Source organism: Osmerus mordax, chromosome 7 (genome assembly GCF_038355195.1).
Source record: "Osmerus mordax isolate fOsmMor3 chromosome 7, fOsmMor3.pri, whole genome shotgun sequence".
Taxonomy (NCBI): domain Eukaryota; kingdom Metazoa; phylum Chordata; class Actinopteri; order Osmeriformes; family Osmeridae; genus Osmerus; species Osmerus mordax.
Genome location: NC_090056.1, coordinates 19,500,622 through 19,525,831, shown reverse-complemented (window position 1 = coordinate 19,525,831; position 25,210 = coordinate 19,500,622). Strand labels below are relative to the sequence as shown.

At 44.2% G+C, this 25,210-nt stretch overlaps 3 protein-coding genes across 3 annotated transcripts in view; 1 reads left to right on the top strand and 2 right to left on the bottom strand.

Annotated features, from left to right (window-relative positions):
- The window catches only part of pex14 (peroxisomal biogenesis factor 14), a 47,860-nt gene extending 35,679 nt beyond the window's left edge, over positions 1-12,181 (bottom strand). Inside the window, exons 1-2 of the mRNA XM_067240652.1 lie at positions 12,049-12,181; positions 10,512-10,559 (exon numbers count right to left, since the gene is read on the bottom strand). Of these exons, the coding sequence (XP_067096753.1) occupies positions 10,512-10,559; positions 12,049-12,084 (84 nt within the window). The 5' untranslated portion in view covers positions 12,085-12,181. The remainder of the gene's footprint in view (positions 1-10,511; positions 10,560-12,048) is intronic.
- A 175-nt stretch (positions 12,182-12,356) lies between these two features.
- On the top strand, positions 12,357-17,208 carry dffa (DNA fragmentation factor, alpha polypeptide). The gene is made up of 6 exons (XM_067240141.1): positions 12,357-12,537; positions 13,382-13,537; positions 13,806-13,972; positions 14,308-14,503; positions 15,002-15,129; positions 15,947-17,208. Exons 1-6 carry the CDS (start codon positions 12,444-12,446, stop codon positions 16,172-16,174), a joined length of 969 nt encoding a protein of 322 aa, XP_067096242.1. The 5' UTR covers positions 12,357-12,443; the 3' UTR covers positions 16,175-17,208.
- Positions 17,209-19,542: 2,334 nt separating this feature from the next.
- Positions 19,543-22,739, bottom strand: masp2 (MBL associated serine protease 2). The gene is made up of 6 exons (XM_067239160.1): positions 22,732-22,739; positions 22,424-22,646; positions 22,133-22,310; positions 21,765-21,896; positions 20,061-20,257; positions 19,543-19,756 (listed from the first exon to the last, which is right to left on the bottom strand). Exons 1-6 carry the CDS (start codon positions 22,737-22,739, stop codon positions 19,598-19,600), a joined length of 897 nt encoding a protein of 298 aa, XP_067095261.1. The 3' UTR covers positions 19,543-19,597.
- Positions 22,740-25,210: the final 2,471 nt, after the last annotated feature.

Genomic DNA, 25,210 nt, shown 5'->3' with positions numbered 1-25,210 from the left:
ACAGAAAACACATGACAATGCCACTCTGCATTTTAAAAGTGTTTGATGAGGCCCTGTCTGTCTTTCCACCCCCCTCCCTCCCCTCCCTCCCCTCCCTCCCCCCCCTCCACACGCCTTGATACCTAAAACCATGTTCCAGTCCGGATAGGGGTGATCATTACAGAGTCCAACAGAAATAGTGTTAGATGGACCTTGAAGAGAAGCACGTAGTGATGATAAATCGGTGAGTGAATGACGTGTTTGTGAATGAACGGAGATCAACTCCGTTCATTCTCCCCTCCACACACAAAAACTCCTATTGCCAGCTCTAAATGACCTACTGACCTTCACAGAAACGTTACGTCAACTTCTGAAGTGAAAGTGTGAGGAAATACTGTATTATGTTTTGTTCTGACAGAGCACCGACTGAATCAGTACAGCAGTTGGTGGAGATCTCAGCTGTAGCACCTCAGGGTTCCAGAACACCGTTTGAAATGTGTCGGTTTTAATCTGTCCATATCTTCTGAAGCTCCTCCCACTACCTGAACATGAACACACAATAGCGTCCGTCCGTCTAGCTTCTGGTGTGGGGTAGGTCTGAATACAGGTGTGGAAAACATAACCACCTTGTCAATCCCACCCGCAGCCGAGTCCTGTCTGAGTGACTGTGCCGTGGAACACAGCCAGTCCAGGTGTTTTCATAATTGGCAGTCGTGCCTGGGACCTCAGCTATGGCTGCTGTTTACTGTGCCAGCCCTTGTTTTACTGGTCGGTCTGCACTTGTGCCCAGGCCGTAATGACAGCCCTTAACACGGCAGCTTCACACACCCTCCCCCTGTGCAGCACCTATGGGTGCACAAACCTACTGGCAGAATGCCCTGTGTGAGAGGTGACTGGGGTGCTGGGTAGCGGGAGGGGGTCAGTATGTGGGAGGGGAGGGGGTGTTTAGGGCAGGGGAGGGGGTGGGTGTGTGGGAGGCCTTGCTATGCCCTATTGCATATCACCTCCACAATGAGAGTAAGTTTGCTTGTTAACCCAACAGACCTAACCCTCAAGTACACAGAACACTGCCTATTCCACAGAGCAGGTTACTGGGGGAACACCTTGAAAGTATTCTAATTAGTGGATTACATTTTAAGGCGCATACTATACTGTACCTACTCCTAAGTAGATCTGTGGAGTACTGTTTTCACAGATATCCCCCTGATAAAAACATAATCTCAGGGCGCCACACACTGAGAAACTCCACAACCCCATTAGCTGTTCACTTTCATTTATTTTCATCAAACCGAGAGAACTGACATGTATTAATTAATATCCATTACGTGTGGTTTTTTATTTTTCTTCTTCTTCTTTTCTTCTTTATCCTCATCCCCCCCTTCCTACCCTGGAAGACGTTTGGGCAAAATAAGCAATTAGCAGAACAAAATAATAAAATAAAACAGCATGTTTCAGAAATCCCTGATAAATGCTCTGTGAGGCTCCATCTAAATGTAAGAAGTGTAATACATTCTTGCTGTCATATTCCATTAAACTGTTATTACAGTCCTGATAGAACTATTAGTCACTACATTATTAATAACATTAATGTATTTACATTTTTGGTGTACAAGCCTGCTTCCAAGCAATAATTTATGAACCCGACTCCAGATATGTTATAATGTCCCTCATCTACAATCTTTTGTGTTTATTATTGATTGTGAAAACAGTCAGAATTCTAAGTTAACCCCCCCCTCCAGGCGCCCCCCCCCTCGTCCTAATGTATTGGAGTGGGGTCTCTGCATTAAGGGGGTTGAAATAAAGTGCATTTACATCTGAAGCATAACTTCATAATTTACATTCCAACATTTATTAGAGGTGACAAACGAGCATTTGGTCCACTCATGCTTTGCCACAATGCAGCACTCATTCAATCCATATAAATTACAGCTGAGCTGTGAGTGCAAGTGAAAATTATTTCATCATATTTATGCAGGACATGTATGGCTCTATAGGGGGTTACGAGCACGGGCAGCTAACTAGATGGGATCAACATGCTGTACCTATAGATCTTTTTTGGAACGTAAACAATAACAGATCAGTTTAGAACGCAAGTTCTAAACTAGAATTAAAATTCTATAATGTTTTAGAATTCTATAATGTTCAAAAATGTTCAGAAATCTAGAATGTTCATCAAAAAAGGTCTATAGCCTTGGGGATAGTTTGCTCAAATCCCATTGTTCTTCCCACACACAGTCACACGCACCTTGAAAACAGCTAAATGTTGGGCAAGAAAGGTGTTGATGCTGAAGGTGCTCGGAGATCTGCCATGCTGGCACTGAACCAGGTCGAATGCTGTTCTTTGAACCAGCAGGCACATGAGGCAGAATCCAGTGACATAATTAGAGAGAGTAGCATTTTCAGAAGTGTAGTTACAAATGCACAGAGGGAATCCCGACATTTAAACAAATATCTGAAATGCAGGGGAGCTGGCGCACGACAAATTAACAGCCAGACTGGGACGCCAGATACAGACGGGAAAAAAGGAGAAAAAATAAAGAAAATCCCCACAGTGTCAATTACTAAATAATTTCTGTTTGGAATCAAGCCATCTCAAGCTACAAAACACTTTTCTGCTGTGTGACCTGACGAGACTTTGCACTTGATCCAGCACTGAGAGGAACCAGAGGGCCCTGGGCCTGCTCTGAGGAACCAGAGGAGGGGTCGACGGCGACCAGCAACACCCCCTCCCATCTCACCCCCCCCCCCCCGAGACAGAACCGTCTCCACTTCCAGGTCAGAGAGACAGGGAGGCATGGGGGCCCTTCCATCAAAAACAACTCCTGTTCATTAAAACCAGAGGACATCGCTAAAACGAAAAAGATGCTGACAAATCCAAGGGACTCAGCACCTGAATTACCATAGTCATTTACTTATTAAAGACAGGAAACTTCCTGTCAGTCATCCTCCATCACATCCCCCCATTTGCGTCGGAAAGCCGGCGTAATTGCTTCTCATACTAATCAACACAACTTGTGTAATTATGCCTTGAAAGTGACATTGGAGGGTGGGAGGGATGTGAGTGGTGCTGACAGCAGGAGACAAGTCTGATTCATCAGGAGATTTCCAGTCGCGTCCAGAAGAGACGCTGGCAGCCCCGGCTTGGCCTCGCTTTCTGTTTTTACTCACGTAAACACCGGGAAAACTGTAAATCAAATCGCGGGTAATTAGAAAGAGGCACGGTAATTCGTACACGGCAACCCGATGAGGATTCTTTCCCAAGAATATCGAGGCAAAATAACTAGGCAGTAATTAAAGTGGTATCGTATTTCTATCTTTTTCTTAAGTAAACATATAATGACAGATTAAAGTTATGGGAGGACTGGAAATTATAACTCTTACCATGTTGTTTGGGTTAATATGTTTGCCAGGATTGACATTTCTACAAATAAAGTCCTGAGGGCTCATAAAAAGTTCATTGAATTCAATGTATAATCACAGTCTTCAAATATGACTTCGAAATGAACTTTCACAAGTGGGTGAGACGTTGTAAACACTGAGAACCCTAACCAAACCAAAACCTACCCAGGCTACCCACTTCCACAAACTTAAGAGGGTCAAACTAAGGTCAAACTAATAAATCAAACAATTTGACCCAAAGGCAGATACATTAAGGTAAACCGAGGTCAATGTGCCTTACAATTGGCTTCAGTAAAAATAATAATACATAAAAAAAAAAGTGAGAGATTCCAAGTAACCTTGGAATTTTTCCCACTGTTGCCTCAAGGGACTTGGCAGCAAGCATCGAGTCCAGCCAAGTTCTGAAAGCAGAAACCACAAAATAATAAAAAATAGGGTTGGACTCATCCCTACTCATCCTTTTCAAAGAGAAGGGTGGGCCCATCTGAAAAATCTCAAACATCAAAAAGAAGAGACTCACAGTTCTGGCGTGATGTGAAAAAGAGACTTGTTTCCTTCAAACAGAAACGAAGATGAGAGATTTATGAAAGTCTCATAAAAATAAATGAAAGAAAACAAACAAAGAAATTCACAAACATCTGCATCATCCCCCCCCGTCAAAACCTCAAGGTTTCTCACACGTAAAAAAATTAATTAAAAAAAACAAACCCAGAGAAACAACGTTTTTGTGGCCAAACGGTAACGGCGTCGACTGCCAGAGACACCAGAGGCTTTCAGAGGAAAAATCCTGTGTGATTCACCCAACGACATTCAGCTCTAATGACAGAAAAAAAAAGAAAAAAAAAGTGACCTGCACTTAAACCACAAGTCCAAGCCAGGAGCTGTAAACTCATTTTCCAGAAGCCAGCAGCAACGTCGGCAGACCTCGAAGATGTGCTTCGAGCACGCACGATAAATCTGACGTGAAATCATAATCATAAAAGCAATTAGCTGACCCTGCGCCACTCGTCCTTGGACATGACAGTGAGAATTCATACAGAGTCCTCCAAGGAGGCCAGCAGGAGAGGGGGGGCTGCAGGGGGGTAAGAGGGGGTGGGGGGGGGGGTTGGACGGAGAAAGAAAAAAGATGCAACACAGCAACAATAAAACAGTGGGCCCTTCCTGTATCATTAAGCACTGACACAAACACAGCCCAGGGTGAACAACAAGAGCCACTCAGAACAAGTAGACGAGGCAGATCAGAGAGCAGCTCGTCCAGACTGGCGCCAGAAAGGACGTTCATCCTGCCCGAAAGGCTTCGTCAGAGAGCCGGGAGTGCGCTGGGACGGTGTGTGGACCTGGACGCTCCAGGGCCTGTGGCAGGCTACACAGCAAGCCTCTGTGTGAAAAGGACAGGTTTTCAGGATCAGGTGCTAGACAGGTGCTTCTGAAATGGACTTTGCTCTCCAAAAGCTCAGGATGCGTTTAGTAACAGCGAGACTCTTCTCGCTCTCCCACCCCACCCACACACTCTCCCACACCCACACCAACTCTACACACCCACACAACACAGTGTCTCTCACCATCACTCCCGGCACAGTAATCACCAGGGCCGGGTTAGTGGCTGCCACCTAGTGACCGTCTTCTCCAATAATCATGAAATATCTGCTCAGCTCTCGCCCCCTCCTCTGCCATAACTCTCCTTTACTGCAGACAGCTCCAATAAAGGATTACAATTACAATTAAAGTAATGAGCAAAGAGGAAAAAAGAAAAATCTCTGGGCAGGTTCCCCTGACTAACTAAATTGCAGACTGGTTTCTTCCAGAATAAGGACTGCCCTGACGGACTCGTTAATGGCTACCATTCCTTACTCCCGTGGAATAATTAATTTTGGGGCGTGTTGAAACCTAGAGTCCACAAAAATTAAAACAAGAGCCAGCTTTCAAAATTAATTCTGACATCAGTACTTTGAGCGTTGGCGTTGGTATTCTCCTTTTAATCCAAAGTGAAACCGCCCTCTGTTCCTACGCGTATAGCTAGCAATCGGCTAATTGGGAAGGTCAATAGACTCCTATACACCTAGCCTGGTGGTTTTAGTGATATACGAGCATGACAATCGTAGATGGTTTTGACGTTTGTGGTTGATGTCTTTTGTCCCCAGAAGGCAGTATGTTGACAGAAAGGGCGTATTAAGAACCCTGGGAACCTTCTCACACTGATCACAGTCCCAGATCCCTCACTAAATATTAAACAAAATATGTTTATTCATTTTGGACTAGCATGTGAGCAACATCTGTTAGCTGGGAACCTATGAGACTAACTGGGAGGGGAGGGGAGCGGAGAGGAGAGGGAGGAGAGAGAGCAGGAGAGACACCAGGGGGCAGCAGCATGGCTAGATCTGGTGTCACAAGCTGCACAGTTAAATGTTTGTAAACAGCCGGCCAGCCAGCCAGTCAGCCAGCCAACAACCTACCCACCCAGCCATCCAGTCAGTCAGTCAGTCAGTCAGTCAGCCAGCCAGCCCAACTCCTGGGCTTAACATACAGTTAGGTCCATAAGTATTTGGACATTGACACAATTTTCATCATTTTGGCTCTGTATACCACCACAATGGATTTGAAATGAAACAATCAAGATGTGCTTTAAGTGCAGACTTCCAGCTTTAATTTCAGGGTATTTACATCCAAATCAGGTGAACGGTGTAGGAATTACAATACATTTTATATGTGCCCCCCCCCCCCCCTTTTTAAGGGACCAAAAGTAATTGGACAATTGGCTGCTCAGCTGTTCCATGGCCAGGTGTATGTTATTCCCTCACAAAGGGAGTTCGTTATTTCATTGACAAGGAGCAGATAAAAGGTCTAGAGTTCATTTCAAGTATGGTATTTGTGTTTGGGATCTGTTGCTGTCAACTCTCAATATGAAGTCCAAAGAGCTGTCACCATCAGTGAAGCAAGCCATCGTTAGGCTGAAAAATCAAAACAAACCTATCAGAGAGATAGCAAAACATTAGGTGTGGTCAAATCAACTGTTTGGTACATTCTTAAAAAGAAAGAACGCACTGGTGAGCTCAGCAACACCAAAAGACCCGGAAGATGGACAATGACCCGGAGCATACTGCGAAAGCAACCAAAGAGTTTTTTAAGGCAAAGAAGTGGAATGTTCTGCAATGGCCAAGTCAATCACCTGACCTAAATCCAATTGAGCATGCATTTCACTTGCTAAAGACAAAACTGAAGGGAAAATGCCCCAAGAACAAGCAGGAACTGAAGACAGTTGCAGTAGAGGCCTGGCAGAGCATCACCAGGGACGAAACCCAGCGTCTGGTGATGTCTATGGGTTCCAGACTTCAGGCTGTCATTGACTGCAAAGGATTTGCAACCAAGTATTAAAAGTGACAATTAGATTTATGATTATGTTAGTTTTTCCAATTATTTTTGGTCCCTTAAAAAGGGGGGGGCCACATATAAAATGTGTTGTAATTCCTACACCGTTCACCTGATTTGGATGTAAATACCCTGAAATTAAAGCTGAAAGTCTGCACTTAAAGCACATCTTGATTGTTTCATTTCAAATCCATTGTGGTGGTATACAGAGCCAAAATGATAAATTGTGTCAATGTCCAAATACTTATGGACCTAACTGTATCTTGTTGTTTTTGTCTCCTCCCTGTAGCACGTTGGTGAGCAGAGGGGCTACGGAAATTCAGAGGCTCCTGAGCCAAAACAGATCACTTCAAAGCGCCTTATTTAACGGTCGCTAAATTTTTCATCAGTCGCTTAATATCCTGGGGAACGGGAGCGTTTGAAGTTGTAGTGGCACCGGGATGTTCTGCGTAGAACGCTGCCCCAACTTCATCCCTTCCTCCACCCACCTCCACCCCCAAACCTATTCCCCCACCTACCTCACCCCCACCTCCACCCTCCTCCGCCCACCTCACCCCCACATTGAGGAGTCATTGATATTAGGAATAGGAACACCGGCTTAGCCTGTTTTTTTTTCTCTGGGACCCAGCTGTACAGAAACACTTTCTCAGCAAAAACACACACACACACAATCTGCTCTCCATTTATGACCAGAGCTGGTTACAGTAGGTTCAACAAACACAGGCGTGTGTGTGTTTATCTGATAGCAGTTTTGGAATGCTGTAACAAGGGCTGGAGGGCAAGAGATGGCAGAGAGAAAGAAAGAGAGAAAACAAGGGTAAATGGAGTTCCAGGGTATCCAATGGGAGTGGATAGAACAGAGAGAGAGGGAGAAATACAGAGACAGAGAGTTGGAAATAGAGAGAGAAGGAGAGAGAGTTGGAGAGAGTAGGAGAGAGTGATGGGGAGAGAGAGCTAGAGCGAGAGAGTGATGGGGAGAGAGAGCTAGAGAGAGAGCGAGAGAGTAGGAGAGGCTGATGAGCAGAGGACAGAAGGAGAAGGGCAGAAGCCCGAAAGACAGATGGGAGACAGGCAGCACTGCCCACTGCAGTCAGGCAGAGAGACAGGCAGCACTGCCCACTGCAGTCAGGCAGAGAGACAGGCAGCACTGCCCACTGCAGTCAGGCAGAGAGACAGGCAGCACTGCCCACTGCAGTCAGGCAGAGAGACAGGCAGCACTGCCCACTGCAGTCAGGCAGAGACAGGCAGCACTGCCCACTGCAGTCTGGCAGAGAGACAGACAGGGTGCCCTCTGCAGTCAGGCAGAGAGACAGACAGGGTGCCCTCTGCAGTCAGGCAGAGAGACAGACAGGGTGCCCTCTCTGGTAAACCCTCTTCCATGTGCCCTTACATGCGTGTCGGCCTGGCCACGGAGGAGGACTAACGGCAACCAAACGGCTCCCAGCCCTCTCCCTGGTTCTGACCCTAGGCACCGCAGGGACGATGGAGTCCCCCGAACCAGAGGCCCCTCAAGAAACCACGAGGAGGGAGGGAGGGGAGGGGAGGAGGAAAGGGAGGGAGAGGAGAGCCATGCTAGGAGCCAGGGTCCACCGATCAGGGCGAGGTGAGTCAGAACCTGTTAACATGACTGGTGTCTCCCGCCTGACAGCACAGTGCATCTGACACACACACAATCAAGACACACACACACGTTTGTATAAGAACAGGACTCGAGCACGCAGGCAGACACACACACACACATGCCCAGAAGCCTCCCTCCAACCCCTGCCAGCAGTCTCCTTCCTCTCATCCAGATAAAATCCTTTCAGACACAAATTTCAATTATTCACTTCATCCAAATAATGCCATGTGACAAGAATTATCCCTACTGTAATAATCCACTTAACTGGGAAAGAGCAGCTCATCTAAAGGAGGAAGGAGGGAACAGGAGGAGGAGGTGGGAGGAGAGGGGGGGGGGGACTTGTCAAGCAGTTTCAAATAAGGACCTTCTCATAAAAACATGTTCTTCTCTTTTGAAGCAGGGAGTCTTAAAAGCACATTTGGGGAAGATGAAATTGAAATAAATTAGAAATATAAGAACAGACAGAACGACAATCAATATCCAGCAGATTAAATTAGCCTGGGGTGGAACACAAGACATGGGACAAGGAGAGCACAAAATGATCCGAGTTCAAGGCACACAGTTCTTTCATCCTGGCTGGGTCACAGATTTGTAGATTATATTCGTTGTGAGCGATTGTACTGTAATGCAGGGTTTGAATTAGGGGGGTATGACCCCCCTAATTAAGACTGGGACACCCCAAAAAGAGGTAAAAACAGCAGGTCGGGAGGGTCGATATGACTTGCTGCCAGTTTTGCTGTACGATACTTTGTTGCTGACCCTTGACTACAAACGCTGTGTGGTACGTGCCCTGTGAGCTTGTGGGATGGATTGGATTTATTATCATCAACAGACTGCAGACATTACTTAAACAAGCAAGATACTATACAGTAGGGCAGCAACTCCCAACCTTTTCCACTTTGCGGCCCACTTGCATAGCTCAAATATTTTAGCTAGCACTAGATACTTTTACTGTGTGAGTAAGTTAGATAAACCTTACCTTTGTAATTGTGGATGTAGCTCAAAACGTACAATTTTAACCCCTTTTCCCTGTTGCTTGAAGGGCAGCAACATAGGATTCTATGAACATCGTTAATTGTCATTTCGGGAAGACGAACCAAACTCCTCATAAAAAACTGCATTTTGCGTTTGAAAACTAACGTAACTGCTCACTACCGGAAGTTGTTGACTTAGCTTATGCAGTATGCATGCATAGTGGACTGAAGTGGGCGTGTGCAAGTTAAGGTGGAAATATCACTTGGTCTTTCATCAACGTGCCAAGCGTAACTATTGGCGTTTCAGTCAAGATGAATTAAAGGCAAAATGTCATTTTAAAATTAGTAAGATTTTTCATAATTATTTACCAACAGTAAATATAAATATGTTGATATTGATTCATTTTTCATACTTTAGTTTGAATTGGTTTGGCGGGCCACCTGTATTGCCCTAGTAGACCACTAGTGAGCCGCAGCCCACATTTTAGGAATCGCTGCTGTAAGACTTCAGTTCACTGAAGCACGCGCCTGCTCTGTCCTTTACGCCATGGAGAAAAAGTTGACCCCCCCCCGATTGTCATTGTATAATTCGCAACCTGCTGTAACGGTATCATAATGTTGGCTAAGTGAGACACTATATTTGAAGAACTTTTCTTTGAGCTCTAAAGTTATAACTTTCGACCACAACACCTCTGGTCTGCTCCCCCTGGGAAAGTGGATCGGACAAAGATACTCTCTGCTCGATGGTTCCACAAAGTTAGAAGGACAATGTACCAGTGTATTCAGCCTGTTTGTGTAGTATAAATGTGTTGCAACATTTTCTGATAGCCCTCTCGAGTAAACACGCTTTCTTCTCCAGAGAGAAGGCCTATAATAGTAGGCCTACAACCAGATTACAGGTGTTAGTCACTGCAGTCTGTGTGTATAAAGTAAAGGTGAATTGACTTCATGCTGTTAAGGTCACTTGATGTTTGGGCCAATGCTTTCTAACGGTGACACAAAAGCAGTCTTAACAGAGCTCTGTTCGGATGAAACGTATAAACGTCCGTACGATTTATAGAAACCCCATATGACGCTAAGAAAACATCATTTAACATTCTAAAAAATAAACTTCTGCTTTATTATATCCCATATTCACATTTTGTGGAAGTCAAACAGCAGTGTCGTCTTACCAGCGCTTCTCTGGGGACCACTGCATCGTCTCCGGACGGAACGCCAGGCTGAAAAAGGCAAAAGACTTAGGTTAGGGCGCCATCTAACGGACAAGTAGAGAACATTCCGGTTGCAGGACAATGTTTTTCCTCAAACAAAAATCAAGCTGATTCAAGGTACTTTCATGTAACCAATTAATGTAACCTCAGCACATACCCAATTGTACAGCCAATACATTACATGAGTGTGCATACATGTGCAAGTAGCCTATGAATACTAAAACACGGTGTAAATCATTCAATTTAAATTTCTGAATGTCTGAAAAGGCCTACTTTGACCTGATTACCTTCAAAATTACAGAGGCATTCGAGTCATTGTATGCATCAGTGAGCTCCAATCAGAATTGTGAGCCTTTTGCCTTCGCTTGAGTCTTTGTCACATTAGAGCCATAAGCCTCTGTAATACAGCACCGGTAACGGTACATTACGACCATGGGCCCGTGAGCCATCTCCTGATCAAATCTAACTCTGTCAGCAAAAGAATTTAGAATGCACATCGACAGATTATCTCAAATTGCAATGACGCGGGCGATACAATTGCCTATTTGAATTTGGGGTGGTTGATAAAGTTAAGGTAGGGAACACATCAAAGGTAAGTTACAAGAGACCCCCTATCCTATTCACAGTCAGTGTGGACTTCAGCCAATAACGTTTTGTTCAGAGGAGAGCGATTCACATAGGTCACTAAAATGTTGAGAGTAGGAGCAATTGCACACAAAAATGTCCCACAAGCATAGCCATAAGAAGTGGCTCATTTAGGATCAGGACTAAGGCTAGCCTATTTATAATAGGTTTAGATATGCCACCCGAAACAGTCAAGAGTACCTGTATTTGATACATATGGCAAATAAACTTAAAACTTGACAACCTAATCTTGATGTGTTGTTGGCTGAAACTATTGTTGACAAATGTTTTTTGCAGAATCATAGTCGTCCTCCTCAAATAATTGTTGATCATGCATTCAGCTGTACCCATGTGATTTAGTGTAACTATGATAATAGTAATGCGTAACACTTCGACCAATACTAAAATGGCTAACTTTGATTAAGTGGATTTGTACAGTTGAAAAGTTGGAGGCAAACTGAAAGCGCGTTGGACTTCCTCTGTATTTATAGTCTAGTTGGCTAGCTAGCAGTATCATCATTGACCTTTTCTCGTGAGCATTGAACTATTACGTAAGATAGACCGACATCAGGCAATTTATACTACAGGTACAATTAATGTTGGCTTATACTATAGCTAGCTAGCGCAGCTATCTGACAAACTGACAGTTCGGCCTGCACATGTAACAAACCACGAGTCACTCGAACCCAATGTTCAAACTTTACGCATAGTACATGCGACTGCTAGCTTGCTAGCTTGCTAGGTGATACAGGGACAACTAAACAAGAACAAAGGAAGCGATTCAGAAAATGAAGTCTCATGTCACGGGAGTTGTCGCGTAATAAACGCTTTTGCACAGTTCAAATCAAATGTTGCTGAAAGAAAACAATGAGACCTGAGTTTGAGGATCAGGTTGATCAGCCGATGCCATCTTTCCAGCCCTCTCCTGGCTTTACTAGCGTGTTTGCTAGCTAGTCACTATACGATCATTTGTTTACTTTGCCCGTCCCGGCCCACGGCTGTTTTGATGCTGCCTATCCGAATGGCGTACTGCTTTCCCACGTACGGATTGGGTCGCTTTGTCTTTTGACACGAAACGAGGGTACATATCGATTCATTCGTCAACGATTGCTCTTGACTGAATAGGTAAGGACGATTAATCGCTAAAGGAAAACAGGATCATAACTACTGGAGGTAGTTCCTTGTGAGCGGTAGTGTGTAGTTCATCGGCGGTAAAATAACTTACTGTCGGCTTTAGATTAATTTCACTTTGTCTACGACAGCGACGTGATGACAGAATTAAAACCTTGTAAGGTGTGCAATGTTTCACGGCAGAAATCATACGGCTTGGTGGTTTCTTCTTTAACACAACTGAAGATTAAAGGTAAACAAGTAAACAGGCGTGAAGTTCATGATGCGCGCTGGCCATTCACAGTTTCAGTATTGTAAGCTATTTAGTTGAGCAAATATATTGGTAGCAGCGAGTCACACGTTGCAAAGTAGTAACTTAATGAGAAAATAATTACTTGTCTTTGTGTATTTAGTGGTCCGTCAGTGGCATCGGTTTTAAACCTGTGTGTCCAATATGTTTTTCACAAAGTCTTACGAACCAACCACAATAATTCATGGTTTTATTGAAAGCCTCTAGCAAAAAAAGCGTCAACTCATGTGATACTCATGGGCAGTCTCTTGTCTCAGAGCTTTGCCCCACATTTCCTTCTTGCGCGGACTTGCCTGACACTGTATGCATCGCTCCATTCCTAGTGTGCGATTCACAAGGAGGAGTGAATACCTCCCACGTCTTCTGAGCAAAACGTGAATGTTAGAATGCTCCTTTCAGGACTCGTGGTTTCAATTTAAGTAGAAACCTCAGGAGTTGCAACCACTGTTTTGCTAAATATAAAGAAGTAAAGACGCCTAGTTTATTGCTCAACGAGACGCTTGGCACACTGGAAGCAACATTCCACTTGGCTATCGGAATGCATCCTCCTAGCCCGACCACATTCTATGTCTACGTATAGGCCTACACGTATGGTACATCATTGTCTCGGACTGAAACATTTCATGTCAGGGAACATGTTCCAGCATTCAAATTATAACCTTGAATGTGACTCTAAATGTCACTGTACCTCATTTAATTAACCTTACCAGTTCAACCATTTTTTCCCGAAATGTCTTGAAACGTGTGTTGAACTACTTTGTTGTTTTTTAACCATTCCTCCCCTTAGGATGCGAGTCTCTTGGCTTCGATCCAGACGCCGTCTCTGTGGTTTTAGAAGATGACGGGACAATAGTAGAGGACGAAGCCTATTTCTTGTGCTTACCACCCAACACAAAGTTCATGCTTTTGCACCAAAGAGAGACATGGGCCCCACTTAAAAAAAGTGAGTTTTTTGTTTTTGTTTTGATCAAACGCTCACCAAAGCTCCACTGTAATGTAATGAATATCTTCATGCCAACATTCAGTTACAGTATAAAATGTAAAACGTTTTTGAATACAAAGTTTCAGTCAAATCCAGACACATAAAAGTTGGGTTGTTAAAAAAACCAACTAAAGCTTTGGGATTAACCCAGTCTGGACATGCCTCCCATCCTCCCCAATGTCCCCCTGTCTCAGAGACTGACTGACATAGTGTCTCTTTTCCCTTGCAGTTGACGGAGGGACGGCATGGCTGAGCAGGGACTCTATGGACCTGGAGACAGTGGAGGCAGATTCAGTGGACAGCTCCTTGGCTGTGCCCCAGTCCTGGCAGTCCCTGGCTCAGCAGCTGAGACAGGACCTGGCCAGCATCATCCTCATGTCTGAGGCCGACCTGCAGGTAGCCTCACACTAACACCAACAAAAAGTTATTCCCAAACGGCGCGCAGCTTCGCTCAGGTCTAGCTAGGATGTTCCAATAGAAAACGAGGCAGACAAACTGATTTTGTCGCTGACGCTCGCTAGCGTTGCATTCAGTTAATACATGGTCTAACATTCAAACTAATACGATTGATTCTACTGGATCCCTGTCAAGGACAAAGGAGATACATCGTTGAGTTCTGACAATCGACGACTAGGTTCAGGCTGTGTCCGGAGGAGCAGGCTTTGAACATGTCAGACGATCACTGGGGTGAGCCTCCAAGTTTTTGGGTCATGTTTTTGGTTTTCCCCCAGTCCCTGGTGGACGTCCCTGGCTTGGAGCTGGCCTCCGCCCTTGGCTTCCAGGAGAAGAAGGCTCAGAACCTCCAGGAGACTCTTCAGAGGGTGTTGGACCGCAGGGAGGAGGAGAGGCAATCCAAGGAGCTGCTCCAGCTGTACCTCAGAGCTGTGGAGAAGGAGGACAGCCAGCTGGCCCTGCCCAGCCAGACCGGTAGGAATGAGAAACATCTGGTACAGATAGCTAAGGCCCTGCCCAGGAAGGATGACCAGTTCTGAATCCTGTGGGATCTCAGAGGAAGTGATGGGTGTCAGTGGGATTCGGTGTACAAAGCATGTGAAAGACACACACCTTTGCATACCTTTTAGATATGACCATTGTTTGACTAAGCAGGAGTGGGGTGTTGCTACAGGCCGTGCCCTCCTACTGAGACTAGCAACGTAGAGAATGAGAATGACAAATATATTTATTTTTGTTTCAAGCACTGATGAAAGACAAACGCGTACTGTGACTTCTCACCCTCCTACAGTCTGTACGTGTTGAGTGTACTTGGTCTCTAGGGGGAGCCGTTGCTCTGACTACAAACAACCATCCCATCTTACGCACACTACCATTCTGACCATGCACTCCCTTACTCTCATTTTGTTCTGATTCTCTCTGACTGTCAGATGATGTCAGAAGTTTGTGACACGCTTGTTGTCGTGGTGACAGGGGCAGGTGACATGGATGTGCCTGATGGGATGGAGGTGGACTCATCTTCAGGTTTCATGTCCAGGACTCTGATGGTCCTGAAGGGCAAGACCAGCCCCGAGACCAGGCTCTCCAACGAGGAGATCCAGGTACTCACCTTTCCTGTGAACACCAAACCTGAGGACACCTGCTTCCAGTCAGTATGACCCCATGACCCCTACAGTCAGTATGACCCCTACAGTCAGTATGACCCCACAGTTACTTAGCTATTCAGCCAGAATGAGATACGACTGAATGAGGAGAACAAGCCAGGGTTACAGTAGGAACTACAGAAACGGATCATCTGGCAGAGACTGTGAAGTGCTTGGGATCATATGTCCACTAGGTGGCACTATCTCTCTGTGCTTCACTCACCTCACGTACTGTATGTGGTCCTAGGCAAAAAGTAGCAACGAGAAGCTCGCTACATGGTCAAACTGTAAACCCTGTCAACAAATAAGAAGACTGCCTACGACCTGAGGCGATAGATATTTTTCGTGTGCGTCATGGTGACGGGAGCAGGCCATTTATAAGACCTCTCTTTCGAACTCTCCATGAGCGTCAGGGAAGAGAAGTTGGTGGTTTCCTGAAGCTATTTTTCAAAATGTTTCCCATTAATAGCTCAAGGTAAAATGATAATTATAATATTGATATCAAACCACTCTGTTTGCATTTAGAGAACCCTTGAATATGAATCTTGAAATTCCTTTGGGATTAACCAAGTGAATTGAATCGTTTCTCTACCACTTATCTGTCCACCTTGAACCATGAACATCATCAAAAGCACTGCTTGGAGTAGTGGTAGTGAGTAAATAAATCCTTTCCGCTTTTTGAAGGAGTTAGCGAGGTTTCCGGCGCAGATTGTGTCTATTTCTAGCCTAGCAGAAAAAAAGCTCCCAATCTGTCTCGCTTTTCCTCCATGCGCAGATGGTGGTGAGCAAGGGCACAGCCTCCATGGAACAGGTGCTTGGCTGGAGCCCTGAGAGGACCTCGGCCCTGCTGCAGGCCTGCGAAGAAGAGCTGACCAGGAGACTGCAGAAGGTCCGGGCCATGCACTCTCTCACCGCCTCCTCCGTCTCCCCCTCACAGCAGGATGGCACTCTGCCCTCAGCGGACAGCCCGGACCAGCACACGCCAGTCAAGCGTAGCAAGTAGGCTAACACGTGGCTCCTTGAACACTGGGGCCGATGAGAGCACACGTTGCCTGCACTGAAGGGGAGGGATGATGAGCTGTTAGCATTAGCCGTTCATGTTGATGTATGCCGCTATCAGGGAATGCTGATGAGGCAGATGGACGAAATTAGCCAAGATAACACATCTGTGAGTTTTAGGGGGGAAAGGGGTGGGGGAAGCCAAAGCCTATTTGTCATGATGAGCCAAAATACATTTGCATATATATATATTATTATTATTTTTTGCTTAACTCATGTTTATGAGAGATGCTGGGAGTGGACCACTTGTAGTGTGTGTTGATTGAGTTCTCAAGATGTGGACATTGAACCCTGAAATATGCAGCTTTGGGGTTATGTGCATCGTCTGTTCTAGAGGTGTTGCCATGGCTCTTATTCCCCAACAAGTGATTGATCCTCTACCTTAACGGACAGGAGTCTTAATAAATCATCATTTTCTGAGAGAGACAGAAATTTGAGGGAAGTTGGTAATGGCTCAGAACAATTTGTCTCTGCAGCTGACTTAACAAGTTGCGTCCATCTTTGCCTCTGTTTGTTCATTCTTTAGACCCAACAAAGCCTTACACTTTAAGTTATTATTTTTTGACTCGCAAATCAAGACCACTGTTCAATTAATGACCAAACTATGTGCTATGTATGATATGCAGATATTCCTTAGCTTATATTATACATTTTACTTAAACTGTGCCGTATAGAAACCCCTTTTTCTGCACTTGTGTGTTTAGGACACCAGTACCCCCTAATTATAGAAGGGATGAGTGGTTGTGATGTAACCATGCATGTGCGCCCATGTGAGTCATGTTTGTGCGTTGATATGACAGCTCTGTGATATCATACCCCCTGGTCTATACCATGAGCACTTCCAGCCCCATTATCACGTTCACAATACAGGGTAGTGTTTGAGAACATGCTACCAGACATGACAGAACCAGGAGAATATTTCACCTTAAAAACAGGCTTATGTTGTTTTGGATTCAATAAAAAAAATTGTGTCCTGAACCTGAACGCTCCCTTAAAGGCTGGCATAAGTTCATCCCTTTTCAACCTAATTTTGTTCCTATGAAATATATGTTGTTATTGTCATGTCATGTATTAGTAACATGTTTTTATGGGAGCTCTGTGTGTACATTTTGTAAGTCACTGTCCTAATGAGGCACTTTGTTTTTGCATGTTTGCTTTGCTGTTGAAAGGAGGCAGAACACTGCTTCCAGTATTACTCTAATACTGGAAGCAGTGTTACTCTAATACCAATCACAGAATGATGTCTTCCTGACTACAATAAACTGTAACTTGGACCTGTACCGTGACAACGGTATTGTTCCTTTTAAGTTGAGAAAATGTGTGGCGCCTCTACTTGGCTCGAACGATGTACGTTCACATGCAGCGCGTGTTTGGGTTTTATTGAGGTATTTTAACGAGGGATAGCGTAGGTGAGCCACACCAGACAAGTCCTAAAGGACGGTTGTGGAGGCTTTGTTGAAAGGTACTCGTTTGGAGGAACATTGGTAACGCCTTCCATCATAATGAACCGTCGCTCGTCTCCATCAGTGTCCAGCTCCTCCACGCAGTCCTGACCACGAACCCTGGGAGGAAATCACGGCGCCTGCCAATGGTTATTCAGTCTCCCTGTAAGCAGCTCCATTCAGATGCTAAGTACCATGTGTCACACAGCTGCAATTTTAGAGTTGGTGCATATGGAGCTGAACAGTATGTGTGTGTGTGTGTCAAGAAGACTTTGTACTCTAGGATTGATTGTGTGTGTGTGTGTGTGTGTGTGTGTGTGTGTGTGTGTGTGTGTGTGTGTGTGTGTGTGTGTGTGTGTGTGTGTGTGTGTGTGTGTGTGTGTGTGTGTGTGTGTGTGTGTGTGTGTGTGTGTGTGTGTGTGTGTGTGTGTGTGTGTGTGTGTGTGTGTGTGTGTGTGTGTGTGTGTGTGTGTGTGTGGCAGAGTTGCCTTTTGGTTTTGCACAGCTACTTCATATCTTTCAGTGGTTGGTAAATGGGGTTCATGGTGTGTGTAATGCCTTTGGCTTCGATTTGACTGAACCAGTCACACACAACTCAGCAGCCTTAGAGAAGACAGAGTACCTATGGTAATACTGTTATACAGGGGAGCGCCCCACCAACAGATCAAGTCAATGTGAGCTATCGTTGTTGTTGTTCCTGCAAAGCATACAGTTCAGTTGTGTTTTAGAGACCGAGCTGAACAATCATGACTCCAGATTCGATTCTGTTGTCTTTTAAATGTCAAGGTAATGTCATCTGATGGGTCAGTGTCCATGACTGAACACGTTTATTCAGGCCGACGTGACAGTACCGTGGCCTTAAACCCCTAGAGTCCACCCTCTGTTGGAGGAGAGATTGTAAGTTCTTGAAAACAGCTACATCAGCAGCTCGTCTGGAACGGAGCTGAACGGAGTTCTCACAAGACATCTTGAAGACTTTCATCTGATGATAAACTTATAATTTGAATTCAAACAAAGGGTACATGTTCTTGCCTGTTTCTGTGAACCCTTACTGGGGACTCATCTCTTCTCTATTTCCACAAACAAAGGGAGAGAGACAGAGAAAATGTTAGCGAGCGGATGCTAAAGTGTCCGACAAGAGGCAATTTAATGTGTGTGAAGAACCCTTTAATGGCTGTTTTGATCGAGAAGGACCTGTAGAGGATCGAGAAGTGCATGAATAATGTATGCAGGTTAACACAATCACCATGAACTGTTTCTACGAGACCAGCAGTTGATTTGACTTTCAAAGTACTTCACTGCATTTTGATCGAGAAGGACCTGTAGAGGATCGAGAAGTGCATGAATAATGTATGCAGGTTAACACAATCACCATGAACTGTTTCTACGAGACCAGCAGTTGATTTGACTTTCAAAGTACTTCACTGCATTAATTCAATGTTTTCAGGAGCGAATTACTGAACCTTGTAAAGTCTATGCATCAGACTGAAGTCAAGTTTGAATAGGGTGATATTAGATTATCTTTGCATTTCGTTGTAATAGTGAGGTTTCCCAAGAAAGGATCACTGTTATATATTTTGTATGGTTAACTTTATGACAGATACTAGTTAAACTAAAAAACATTTTACTTTTGAATAGAAACCGGCAAATTGGTTCAAATCTTTTAAAGACATCTAACAGTATTAACATCACTTTAGCAACAGTATGTATTACTTACCACCAATAAAAAAACATTGGAAAATGTGAATGGAAATAATGGCAATCGGACTTGTATCCACAAACCATATGCCTGTAGATTTTTTCGCTAAACCAAAGACATAATTTGAATCAATTTGGAGATGACTGGCTTTATTCTGCTTGCATCTTAAAATCCATAACATATTGGGTCATACCAACATATGTGACATTTATTTCACCCTTTGTTCCTAGGTGGTGGTGACACTAGAGTACTTGATCTTCCACCCTTTGTTTTTCCCTGAGGCGTCAGACCTGAACGTGATGTGGACCTGGTAACTTCCTGTGTCGATCTGTCCAGGCGAGGAAGATCCACAGAAGGGTCCGTACTCCTGGCCCTCTGTGGATATCTTAAGATTGGGGAGCAGAAGGAAGATTTGGGAATTCAGCTAGTTAACCTGCAGGGGGTTTGATTTGTGGTTGCGTTTGACTGTTGATGTATGTCTAACTGACGTAGGAAAGGAACAGAATGGCTATACATCTCAGAAGGCCACAGCCGGCTCAGACAGGTTTCCTCCAGAAGCATGAGAAGGAATACGATTACTTATTCATTGGCTCCGGACTTCCCGACTTGTGTTACAGAGTGTCATCAAGGGTGTCACGAGGTAAAAAACAAAATACGTTTTTTTCCGTTGACGTCTGAGAAGAACTGACCTTCAGGTTGTCGTAGGGACAGGGGACATCGGGGTGACCCTCAACGTCAAAGGGTTCGGGGAAGTCCAGAAGGATCCGGGATCCCTGTGGCAGCCGGATGGTGTAGTCACACGTGCACATGCTGGGGTAGGCAGCCGGGTACCCTGGACTAGTCAGCTCCCCCGACCGCTCTGTCAGAACCTGGACCTGGCACGGCACTAGTCACAACACACACCCGGGCCCAGAAACAATCATACTGTTCATCGATCCACACTTGTTTTGTTTAGCCTGCTACTATGGAGTTGATTTGTTTTGTTCATGTGTTTATTTATTTATTTTTGGCTGAAGGCACAGTCATTAATTTCTGACCCAGCCCCCTAGTGAGGCCTTTGATTTTCTGTTAGATATGGATGAGTGGAAAAATGCGTCTGCCATTTTGAAAAGAGTAAGTATTGCTGAGAAAACAGCTTTTAATTTGAAAACATTATCCTCGTTATTTAATGTGAGTTAACTGATGCACCATCACACATTTCCAAGTTAATAGCTGAAAGAAAGTAAGAAAGTACCAGAAAATGTGACAACAACAAACTGACATTTCGAGGAGGCTGACTAGCTGTAATCTTGTATAATAAAAAAAAAACCTTAAAGTGGGTAATCAGTTTTGCCCACTCATCCCACACTATCTGGTGTCACTTTTTACTCAGGCAAAGAATAACAATTTAAGATACGTCTCCTTCGGTAATTGTGATTAATTACCTGGCATCAGTACACTATTAGGGCTGCAAACAGGTATCCATTTTCAGTGTGGGTCTCCCTTGGGAATCGACAGTAATTAACCCAGCCCTGCACCGGCTGCCACAGATCAACTGGCTCTTACATCAGTGTTTCTCCAGTCTCAAATTAGTTGGCAATCATTCAGGCGACATGATAATGGGCTACTGTCTCAAACACAGCATGCCCCTCTTATATTAACGAGGAATACATTCTCCACAAACATAAAAATATATTTACTTTAAAAAGAACTATTTACTTTTAAATAAAACATTGGTTTATTTTTTATTCAGAATAGCTACAAGGGGGTGGGGGCGGGGGACTGCCAATCTGATGTATTTAATTTGAAGGCAACATTTTTACAGTTTAGCACAATGCTGCTCACCTTTACTTCAATACGTTTTTTTTTTTAACCCACAATCTGACTGTAATAAACCTAAAGATTGTAATAAACCTAAAGATTATATTTATGTATTTATTCATGCATTCCATGGAGTTGCTGACTCACACCCCCACCCCCAGTCGCCAGTACTGGATGGAGTAAGGAGCAGTTGGAATGTAATCTAGGGATATATCACGAGGGCGTACAAACATGTTATTTGTCAAATCAATAAAATACTTCCGTGACTACACACCATAAATCAGGTGGAGGGAGTCAGGTTGCTGAGCGGTGAGGGAATCGGGCTAGTAATCCGAAGGTTGCCAGTTCGATTCCCGGTCATGCCAACTGATGTTGTGTCCTTGGGCAAGGCACTTCACCCTACTTGCCTAGGGGGAATGTCCCTGTACTTACTGTAAGTCGCTCTGGATAAGAGCGTCTGCTAAATGACGAAATGTAATGTAAATGTAAATGAGTGTTTGATTCTGTCTGAGACTGTATGAAAGATGGTAAAAAGGTTCATGTGTCATTATTGTTGAATTATCTTGTGATCATGAGTCCCCCAATCGTCTTACCAGTGCAGGATCTGTTGTTGTCATGGAGAAGGTATCCCAACCTGCATGAGCAGTAATAGCCACCAACATAATTGTGACAGTAATGATCACAAACAGCTTCCCCCTCTACCAGGCTCAGACACTCGTTGACATCTACAAAACCAAAAAGACAGAGAGAAGAGCAGGTTACCTCACAGAGCAAAAGTCTACCAAGAACCTAGTTGACACAGAAACGAACAAAAATGTTCCCTTTGTATTCCCTAAATAAAATTTAAAATTGCAAATATAACTCCCAACAATCACAATAATAACAAACTTCACTGATAACTTTTTTCTGCATGTTGTTGAATCGGGATGACATCAGCAAAGGTGTGAAACGCCTACATCACCTTCGGAGGTGTAAAATGCGTGAAAGCCTGTGAAACGGGCCTCGTTAGAGTAGTCGCTCCTGAAGACCACAGACATGACGTTCCCGGCCGACAGGATGACCGTGTTCCTAGGAGCGTCCTCATATCCTTTCTCTACGTCGCCACAGAAACGCAAAGTCTCGTTTGCCTCGGCCAGCACCTAGTTTGATCATAACAAAGACATCAAGCAGCGTTGAAACACAAAGGATAGAAAACTAAACAAAGAAAAGTACAGTTGGTTCCTGGGTGGAGGTAAATGCTAGCTTGGCATACCTGGATGTAGTCGTATTGGCAGTTCTCTGAGGGCTCCAGGCTGAAGTGGGTGAAGTAGAGTTTGACCCGGTGACCTTCCGGAACGCTGATGTTCCACACGGCGTGATTGTTGTTGGGGTACGGGCGGGGGAAGTCTGGGGAGGTGAAGCTGCCAAACAGGCCGGTCAGCTTCACCGTCTGGGACACGGGCAACAGGGCGACCAGGGCAAACACACAAAACACACTGGGGGAAATAAGGCCAAGACTTCACCACACAAACTCCACAAGCTTCCTTCATCATCAGTGAATAAACAACAACAAAAACATACTCATCCATCTTGACTGCTGCAGGTTGCCAGGAGGAGCAGTATAACAGATTGCCTTTTGTGTTGTTTCAGTGTGTCTAACTGACTACCTGTGAACCCTGTGTCCTTGAGGTTAATGACCGTACTAGAGAGCTTAGAATCAACAACGAATGATGGACAGATCAATTCTTCCATCCGTGTTGATTATTTGCTCCAAACACTGCATTTCTCAGTCCGTGTAATAGCGATGATCCTACAGACATTCAGTTGTAACTGCTCTACATTTGTGCCGCAGCCTATTTAAATGCCTATCTAAAAAAAATTAGTAAATGTATTTCAAAAGGGAAAGTTAACTGCAAAAAAGTTGAGAGACTTGGGAGAGAGGTCAAAAGGATCACATGCTAAGCTATAGAGTGATTAGGCCTATATTTAGTCATGCTACATGTCTCATTCACAAGTAAGCAGAAAGTGTTGAGTTGGTTGTCTGAAAGGCTGTGAGTTTGAGTAGGAATGCAATGTATGGACATGTTTTGTTTATATAATATTGTTGACATGTCGCCATCTACACTGATGACTGCATATGCAAAAAAAACAAAAACAAAAGGCTAATACTGAAACATGCTTCAGACAACTGAGAAAGCTTTTCCTGTCCCAACAGACAGTGATGATAATCAGACAGGATAGGGGCAGCTAATTATTTCTGACCTCGCTATTATAATTGCTGGGTTGCGTGATGTCTGAATAAAAAGGTGGGAAACATAAATACACCGTCCTCTAACATTCGAAACATGCTTGTTCACACTTAATTATCAGGGGATGGAGCAATAAAGCGACAAGAAAAAACTAAAGCTGTGTGTTTCACCAATGAATGGCAATATAATACATCCGGTTTGGAGGGGTTGGGCGCTGAGGGAAATAAAGAGTTGCACCTGTACTGCTCCAATTACGGCGAGAGCAAAATAGATGCAAAAGGTTTTTGTGATAGAAAAGCTATTCATTCCCACACTACGGCTTGTCAAAATGACACCGCATTTTTGCAGTTATTATAAAGTGATGGGGCCTTTCAACTGGTAACAAATGTTTGATAAGTAAGCTTATAATAGCCCCCATCCCACCCCCCACCCCCCCCCCCCCCCCACCCCCCCAATCCATTGCACCACAACTCTAATGGACTATGTTGGTGCTGGATTATAATAATTATCTGTGTAAACGTCAGTGGTAATTTCCCTTTGCTAAAAACCCGTCTCATTATCCTCTTTTCATACCGTACCATAACCTCTGCCTCCTCTTCTGGAAGCCCTAGCCTCTGTGGTTGATTGGGCTTGGTAGACGTACTGTGTGTCTCATAACCAGTAACGATGGTGTGCTGCAAAGCACCCTTTGATGGTCAAGTGTGTTTCTGTCTGGTAAAGAAAAGGATACATCTCCTTCTTGATGAGTCTGACGTTTTATAAACCAGACGTCGGTACAGTATCTCTGTCACAGAGTAACGCGGTCCTTCGTGAAGAACAGGGAGAGACAAAAGAGGTGACAATGCAAAGAAGGTGCGGAGGAAGAGAGGAAGAGAAAGAAAACAACTGTATAGTTCTGGTAGATGAGACGCATTTAAGACACTTTGATATCGTGTATTATTGGTGCATTAGCATAGCACACTGCCGCTAACATTTTTAGAAAAAATTTGGCCTATCTTTGTGAGAAAGAAAATCGGAAGAAAACTGCAATTACATGCTGCCAGTAGGCCTATCAATCTTTTTGTACTCTTAAAGCTCTCTATTTGTGAATTTAATCACTTTATTTACATGAAAATAAGATGGCTGGGCAAGGAGGAAAATAATACTGTCAAAGAGGAGATGACATATTAATGAGTAGATTTTCAGGCTGAGCTAAATGGAAAATTGCAAAAACAAAATAGACTTGTCACTAACATGGAAAGATACCAGATAATACTCATATCATTGTGGCATGGGGCTGTCAAACTGTTTATTTTAATGAATTGGATAAAGGCTACAGATAAAACATTTATTAAAATAAAAGACGCGACTTGTCAATGACAAACTGATTCATCTTCAACCAGTTTGAAAAACAAAAACCCACATGTGTTTAGTGCTTAGTTTAGGCACACAGTATACCTTTGACTCGTATTGCACTTTTAAAGCACTCATTCACCCTACGCTGGTTCATCTATTGATCGTAACAACCTTTGAGCATGGGGTGTAATCGTGTTGTTGTGTTCCAATAAGTGACGAATCCCTGCTTCCCTAATTGTTGGAATCTTTGCCATCAGACTCTCATAAGACCAGAAGAGGTTTGTCAAATACCTTTGCGTCCACACAGCCAATCACAAACGGTTAATTAGCCCAGATGAAGGATTACATGCTGAAAGTTGTTCAGCGCTACCAAGTTTCAGAGTCCAAATATGGGATGGGCATAGCTCAGTGGTAGACAAGCAACTCGTTGGTCCTCCCTGTACCGTGCTTTTCATAAAAGCGTCTCCTTAATGAAA

Excerpts from the sequence above, each read along its gene's own strand:
- masp2 (XM_067239160.1), bottom strand. Across the intron at positions 22,311-22,423 it reads GCCAATACGACTACATCCAG|GTGCTGGCCGAGGCAAACGA; the intron begins GTATGCCAAGCT and ends TGATCAAACTAG. Across the intron at positions 20,258-21,764 it reads CAACAACAGATCCTGCACTG|TGCCGTGCCAGGTCCAGGTT; the intron begins GTAAGACGATTG and ends TGTTGTGACTAG.
- dffa (XM_067240141.1), top strand. The coding sequence starts at position 12,444 with ATGACAGAATTAAAACCTTGTAAGGTGTGCAATGTTTCACGGCAGAAA. Across the intron at positions 12,538-13,381 it reads AACACAACTGAAGATTAAAG|GATGCGAGTCTCTTGGCTTC; the intron begins GTAAACAAGTAA and ends TCCTCCCCTTAG. Across the intron at positions 13,538-13,805 it reads ATGGGCCCCACTTAAAAAAA|TTGACGGAGGGACGGCATGG; the intron begins GTGAGTTTTTTG and ends TTTCCCTTGCAG.